The 7,459-nt window shown below is 37.1% G+C and overlaps 1 protein-coding gene across 3 annotated transcripts in view; it reads right to left on the bottom strand.

Annotated features, from left to right (window-relative positions):
• LOC109227272 (transcription initiation factor TFIID subunit 5) overlaps positions 241–7,459 on the bottom strand; it is a 13,493-nt gene continuing 6,274 nt past the window's right edge. The window contains exons 8-20 of one of the 3 annotated variants that reach the window (XM_019392372.1): positions 7,074–7,181; positions 6,746–6,894; positions 5,883–5,993; positions 5,725–5,794; positions 5,586–5,625; positions 3,670–3,834; positions 3,455–3,531; positions 2,881–2,997; positions 1,443–1,708; positions 1,228–1,323; positions 1,071–1,146; positions 879–990; positions 241–587 (exon numbers count right to left, since the gene is read on the bottom strand). In XM_019392372.1, coding sequence (XP_019247917.1) covers positions 937–990; positions 1,071–1,146; positions 1,228–1,323; positions 1,443–1,708; positions 2,881–2,997; positions 3,455–3,531; positions 3,670–3,834; positions 5,586–5,625; positions 5,725–5,794; positions 5,883–5,993; positions 6,746–6,894; positions 7,074–7,181 — 1,329 coding nt within the window. In that variant the 3' untranslated portion in view covers positions 241–587; positions 879–936. Of the gene's footprint in view, positions 588–878; positions 991–1,070; positions 1,147–1,227; positions 1,390–1,442; positions 1,709–2,880; positions 2,998–3,454; positions 3,532–3,669; positions 3,835–5,585; positions 5,626–5,724; positions 5,795–5,882; positions 5,994–6,745; positions 6,898–7,073; positions 7,182–7,459 lie in introns of those variants that run through there. The other 2 variants (XM_019392371.1, XM_019392373.1) reach the window with 2 other exon arrangements.

Here is a 7,459-nt window from a genome sequence, read left to right on the forward strand (position 1 = left end):
AATGGGTAAGAGCCTAAAAGTGTCAAAATGAAAATAATGCCAACTAGTTATAAGGGGCTGTGTATGTATTTGATCTTTTATGAATGTTTTGGTCTAATCTCCCTTCATTTTCTGTTTTATTTTTGGTTTTCCAAAAGATACAAAGCCAGCTTCTTATGGTGGCTATGTTTGTAAGCGCTTGTTATAATTAACAAACTAGTACTATTTTTGCAAATTAAATTCAATATTCCTTGACCCGTGTAGAGAGAAATGTGCTCTTAAACTGAAAAAGATCAAGTCTCTGAAACCTAGCAGTTGTAGTTGCTTCATTCAAATAGTAGAAGCAATCAATAAAATTCATTAAAACCCCTAAATACAGAAAATTTCGAAGCAAGTGTTCACAAGCTATAATGTGCTAAACACTTTCTAGTTCAGCAAAAAATTACATATAATCCACAAAAGTAGAAACTAGGAAGGGTCTGTAAACTACCATGGTGAACATACACTAGACTACAAATGCTTGAGCAGTCACACCACAAAGAGAGCTCTAGCAGATAGTAACTATGATTATCGGCAATTGCACGACCTGACTAGCCATGATTCCATCTCTGAAATTACAATAGAAAAGGACCATTAGTATTTTAAGAACAATATACTAGATTAGAGTTTACTTACGTTTATCCACCACAACAAATAAAAGATGTCTTGCATTTACATATCTAATGTTTATCCACCATAGAAAACAGAAGATTTTTTAACTCCCCACCGCATGCTTAAAATACACTAAGCGACGCAAGATTGTAAGTGAGATACAGGATCACCAATATGAGTTGCTCCTCTAACAGAAGTTTATTAGAACTGAGGTGTGAGAAGGATGGCTTGCCATTGAGATGACATACCAAATTTGCAAGGCCACCATGATGTGATATCACATCAAGAAACTTTAAAGCAAGGGATTCATGCACCCTTCGAGAAAGCTCCAGCAGCAAATAGAAGATTTCTTCGAGAAAACTGCTCACAGAGTATAACATGCAACTTTTAGAGGATCCCATAATAAAACCATAGAAAGAAAGAATCATGATAACTCTTACGCGCAGAGCATAGACTGGAGTAGCTTTTGTAGGCAGGGTCTTCAATGATCGAAGCCTATTGTTGATTCCAGGTTTGCTGTTTGAGAGAGAGCACTTGGTATTAGCAATCTAAAAGAAAGTAAATGCCAGAGTATATGTTTGCTTAAGTCGAACTTACTTCTCTTCTTTCAGTGGCGCTTTTGTGCTTGTGGTTACATCCCATAATTTCACAGTGCAATCAGCAGAGCCAGATGCAAGAAGTGAACCTTCACCACTGAAATAGGACAAATAAGCTTGAAATATCAACCATCTTTCATGAACTTCATACTTGAGTGCACCTCTGAAAGTACACGGAGAAAAGGTTTAGTTCTATAACTGAAAGTCCTTCCCTACCTAAAAGCAAGTGACCATACACAGGAGGAGTGTCCAACCAAAGGAGTAATACAACGTCCACTTGAGAGATCCCACATCATGACTGTTCCATCTTCATCACCTGATGCCATATATCGACCATCAGGAGACATTGCCAATGATAGGATCATACTCCTATGACCAATGAAAATCCTGACACAGTCGCCACTTTGGACGTCCCACAAGCGTACAGTTTTGTCACTTGATCCAGTTGCAATGTAATTGCAGTTTGCATGCCATTGCACACACTACATGGTGAATTCAACATGTTCTTAGTTTTATGTTCATTGAAAGGAAATTACCAATTGAAAATGCTTCCAGGCAACATCGCAGAGCAACTGAACAGTTCTATCCTAACGGTATTTTACTATACCTTCTTAGACCATTTTAATGATCAATTGTAAATTCATTATGCTAATGAAATATAGTTTTTAATCCAAATTCAGAATATTCTGTTATGGTTATAGTAAGAGCATTTCATTAGTGCCCAATCTCTCCAGTAAAATATTCAACCTTCATTCCTTTTCTAGAATAATAGTGGTGGTCGCCACCAACGGAGAAGGAAAAAGAGTAAATCACTCTTTTTCTTAAGCATAACACTCAAGAGCGATTTAGTAAAGCATGATGACTTGTTTGGAATTAATTAAGTACATTAAATAATTGTCATTTATTTCAAATAAAAAAATTACAATATGAATGTCTATCATGCACCTCCAATGCTACTTCATAGAACTCAACCATTCCTGCTAAAATTCATCCCACAAGATAAATTTCCTTTCGCATACATGGTACAAACTAGGTAAACACTTCCCCAAATGTTATCCAAGTTAAAAAAAAAAAAGTTGCTCTTGTTTATAAATGTTCCAGTTAGCAAGCTACTTGATACCAAGGTAAAAGTTACTCTCCCCGTTCCATTTGAAGAGATTCTAAAAACAAAGATCGAAGGATTATCATATTGGAGTTAGAGATACATTAGAAATAACAGTTCACATGATGAAGTGTCAATTATTGTTGAGAATATACCAAATCAACGCGAAAAGAAATATTATACTACCTCTGTCCCATTAGAAAACATCATAAAAAATGTTTTAAAATAAGAATAGTTAAACAAACTTGGATTCTTGTAATTTGTAAAAGCTATATAAAGCAATATTAGCATTGGTATGATGTCGAACATTTTGGGGCATCCCAAAACGGAAAGATATCATATAAATTGGGACGTGAGGGAGTACTAATTTGGATATGACATGTAAAGCTTGCCATTTTATAGAAGTAGCCAAGTAACTAGGGGGGACAAATACGAAAGTGGGTCAAGTAACTTAAGATGTATAATACCAGCCACATGGAGTGATATAGATGCCTACATAGATCAGATCAGAAAATAGTCCACCAGTGAATGGGGCACAAAATAGGTACTCACATCCACATCTGAGAGGTGTCCGGCCATTATTCTCAGAGGCTGTATTCTGTCCATAGACCAGATTCTTGCAGTGCGGTCATGTGAACAACTGGCAAAATAATGACCAACTGGACTAAACTGCACACAAAATGTGAAGTGAAAACCATAACATTTATTTGCCCATCTTGAGGACTCTTATCTATACTCACCATGAGCAAGCACCAACTGCTCAAGAGAGGAGACAACTAAAATATGTCAACTATAGAAATATGGTAATCTAGCTAGCTCAAGCTGCAATAAGCGGTAGCTATAACACTATGAAACTTCTTTTTGACATTAGAACATGGGTTCCCTGTCATTTATCTCCATGGGAAAACTTATAATTTTTTGACATTTGAACATGGCTTCAATAATACATAGAAAATCCATTAAACTTGGGTTGTATTTCATTTGACGACCAATAAAACAAAGTGGAATAAGACATGCCCAGAAGAATATTGTCTTTTAGGTGAGTTACTCAAAGTGATTGCAAATATATTACTACCACATTTACAGTCAAAAAAGGAATCATCATAATGACAAACTAGCCACCAACCTGAACATCCCATACTGGGTAATTGTGGCCTTTGTAGCAAACAAGATTAGCATTTAACCTTGTGCTCCATAAGCGAACTGCATAGAAATATTTAGCAAAAGGGTGGCATACGAGCTCATGTTAGAGTGTGCACACCAAAACTGCAGTAACTATCAGAATCTAAATGAATAAAAAATGACAGAGCTAATAGCAAGAAGAGTTATATGATATCATACTTGTTGAATCTGATGAAGAAGATAGAAGAAAATCCCCGTACGGACTAAAGGACGCAGAATAAACAGGCCCGGAATGGCCCTGAAATAATGTATAACATCTTCTTCCACCACTTGAGCCAAGCACATGCTCACTAGAAGGTGAATCAGTTTCCCCCTGCAAAAAAGCTGGTTCTAGTACTGTTCATCAACTATTCCTTTTTCATTGTGTGTGTGTGTGTGTGTGTGTTGGTTTTGGGGGTGGGGGGTGGGGGGGTGGGGCACATTAACAATGACTTCTTTTGTAAGATCTTAAATGCGTACAAGTTTACACTCTTCTATGAGACAAGGTTACTTATTTTAATTTAGGACATCATAGAGTTGAGAATAACACACACGCTTCCAAGTTTCGATTATAGCTAGCATAACTACAACAACAACATACCCAGTAAAATCCCACTAGTGATAGCTAGCATAACTAGAGCTCCACAAAAGAATCCCTTCCTGGCATCTAAATACTACTTTTACGTAATCAACAATTATGCATGAGTACATTTTCAGCTCAAAAAGAAATCTTAATCATCACCAAGTAATGGCGTTAGCATGGTCAAGACTTGGGTGTCACAAGTTAATACATGCACTTGCACGTGTAAAATGAGTTGCACCCTACATTACCATGACTATACATGATAATGCTCATGGCAAAGCAGGTAAGAGCTGCAAACAGGTATGTGTGCGCTTGTCTAAGGATGAAGTAAGAGTGTAAGACTGTCTTTGGTTATAGAACCAGCAAGAAAGAGTGGGACGTCTACTAGACCAGAAGGTTGTTCAATTAATATTTGGGGGTTGAGCATGTGATCTCTAACATTAATCCCGTTCAGAAGGTTGCTAGACATTACGCATGGAAGCAGGGGACAAAGTGGAGAACAAAGGTCAATGGGTAGTTCGTGACCAAGTCTTTTTCATTGTTCTTGAAAAAGTTGGGCCGCAAAGGCACCTAGAACAATACTGCCTTGTCCCGAAAGTAGTTGTCCTATTTTGCTACTAGAGAGTCAAACAAACCGATCCTTGATTGAGACTTTTATATATTTTCATAGCTTTGAAATGAAAGAACAGCAACGTGTAATCTTTCATATGGTTTTGATGGCAAGAACAACGACGACTACTCCCTCAATCACAAACAGTAGCCTTTCATATAGTCTCTGAATATGTAGATTCTAGTTTTGATGGATGAATTATTCAAAGTTAGCAGCCTTTAAAGTGGCTTAGATTCGCCCTCAAAAAACAATTAGCATGAAGATAGTAGTTTCTTTTCTTTTTCCTTTTCTGCTAACCGAGAAATCCTTGAGGGCTAGCTGAGAACCTGTTCGAAACTCGGTAGATAATGGGTCCATCCCTCTCCCCCTCTCGACTTAAATACCAGGCTTTTGTCTGCTAAGGTTCGAACTCATGACGTGCACCTAACAGACACATGACGCGCAACACTCTTACCACTTAGACCAAAGCCCTATGGGCTGGAGAGCGTAATTTCTTATCTAGTGGAGATCAGTTTAAGAACTGCTGATGTGACATAAAGAACAGTGTATCAGCTGATTTCACAGGATTTTGTAGGGAACTATATCCCTTCTGCAAGGTGAATAAGAGCTATCAAATCCAGTAGCTTAGAGGTAGTTAAGCTTTAGTGTCCCCTATCCCTCCCACCAAGAGTCTTTGTGATGTAACTAACTTCACAACCCTACTGCAGTTTTACAGTGAAATAATATTTTATCTACTTATCAAAGAAATCAAAAAAAAAGGACAAGAAAAATTGCTGTCTGGTTTGCCAGTTGTACCACTTACCGAGGTATTAAAAAGCACCCATACCACCTCTATTGACTAATATACATCTTGAAACATGAAAATAGCAATAGCATTGGGAAGGACTATCATGTTGGACTTACATGGACCAGTTTGTTGCCCAAGCTTTGCCATGTCCCAAACCTGTAAAATGTGGGACTTAGATTAGAAGGTGGTCAAGGATCAACAGATACATTAGTTTGTGATAACAAAATATCAACGTTATTCAGAAGCTACAAACACCTTCAAAGACGAGTCTGAGAATCCACCAGCCACCAGTGATCCGTCGTGTGATATTGATGCACAGTTTAGTCTACAAAGATTTACAGGTAAACTCAACTAAGAACAGGATAACTGGAAAGAAATTCCACACCTGCAAGATTCAAGATCCTGAAACTTACCCATTATGTGTATTAACAAATGTATAGAAGCTAACAGAGGGCAATGCTACATTACTCAACTGCACACGGTTCCTCAAGTCTTCCAGAATAGAATGTTCTACCTCTGCAGGACTGTGACAAATATTTTCTCAGTTATAAGAATGATCCAAGATCCTAGAAATAGGAAGCAACATATGTTTTAGATCAATACTTTCAAAGATTTACCAACTTCAAATCAAGGAAAAGTCTCAGAGAAAGCTTTAACTAAAGTAGCATTTTTGGGAAAAGAAAACAAAGAGAAAGAATCAAGAGCAAAAGACCATCTAATATATAGTTTCATTTTTTTGAAAATGATAACATACGTAAAATATAATTTCATTTCATGAAAACATGCTCCCCTTTCCAAAGATATGACAAATAATATGGTTGGTACAAGCATACAAGAAAACACTTTATTTATCTGTTCTCTTGCATCCATATTTTTCATGCTTAAAGACCGCTATATATTGGAAGAGAATGTGAATGAACATACGGAAATATACTATGAGCATGACATACTGCAGCCGATTGCTGGTCAATCCTATTTTCCTCATCCTACGCAATATTCCTTTTTGATACAACTCCTTAGCAGTATAAATGTTTCCCTAACGGATCAACAATAACAACAACTACGCCTCAGTTATAACAAGTTGGAGTCAACTATATGAATTCTTACTGGCATGTTTCCCTAACAGATCATAACAGTATTTGAAATAAAATTACGACCTCCAAAAGAGTGTCTTTTCCAAGTGTGGGAAGGGGAATGTAGTAGTGAGAGAAAAAATAATAGGGCATTCTCTTTTTCTCTTTTGGCAAGTAAAATAAGAGGACATTCTGAGGAATACATAGCAGGTAAAGCAAGTTCCGATTTGACACGTGGTGCAGTTGTCACTGTGCTGCCCTCTGTACGAGAAGATTTTCCTGTTGCAACCCCAACTTTGTCCTTCTTTTGCTTTTTAAGAGATGCACCTTGTTTTCCACCTTCAACTGACTTCTTCTGAAAAGAAAGCAGATATAAACAGTAAATGACGAAGGATGTCATCTTTTCAGAAGAAAAAAAATGTGGAAGGATGTGCACCAAATTAAATATGAAATAGAAGATAAACAATAATTTAAGTGGGAAATACTTATCAATTAATTTAAGTGGGAAATGAACTGACAGGAACTCAATACCTTGTTTTCGTCCACTTCTCCTTCCTTGGGATCTCCATCAAACTTTTCTGAATCTGGAACCATACCTCCTGTCTTTTCTAACCGTTCTTCTAAAGAGTCTTCAAGCAGCTGCCACAAGTTAAATTGTTAACACATCTCCTGGGAATAAAAATTTAAAACACAGAAGACCTACAGTACACAGATTCTTGAAAGAGCGTGAGATATGATTCATGTCAAGGTGTCAGGCTCGAAAAGTTCTGTCTAGGATATGTGGATACCAATAGAATATCAAAGGTAGGTCATGTTATGAATCATCATACTTTTGCATTACATATTCAGCCTATCACATATTTGAGCCAAAAGTTATGTGGAAAAGTCCCTCTTATAGGAAGAAAAAGCTACTATCC

This window comes from Nicotiana attenuata, chromosome 6 (genome assembly GCF_001879085.1).
Source record: "Nicotiana attenuata strain UT chromosome 6, NIATTr2, whole genome shotgun sequence".
Lineage (NCBI taxonomy): Eukaryota > Viridiplantae > Streptophyta > Magnoliopsida > Solanales > Solanaceae > Nicotiana > Nicotiana attenuata.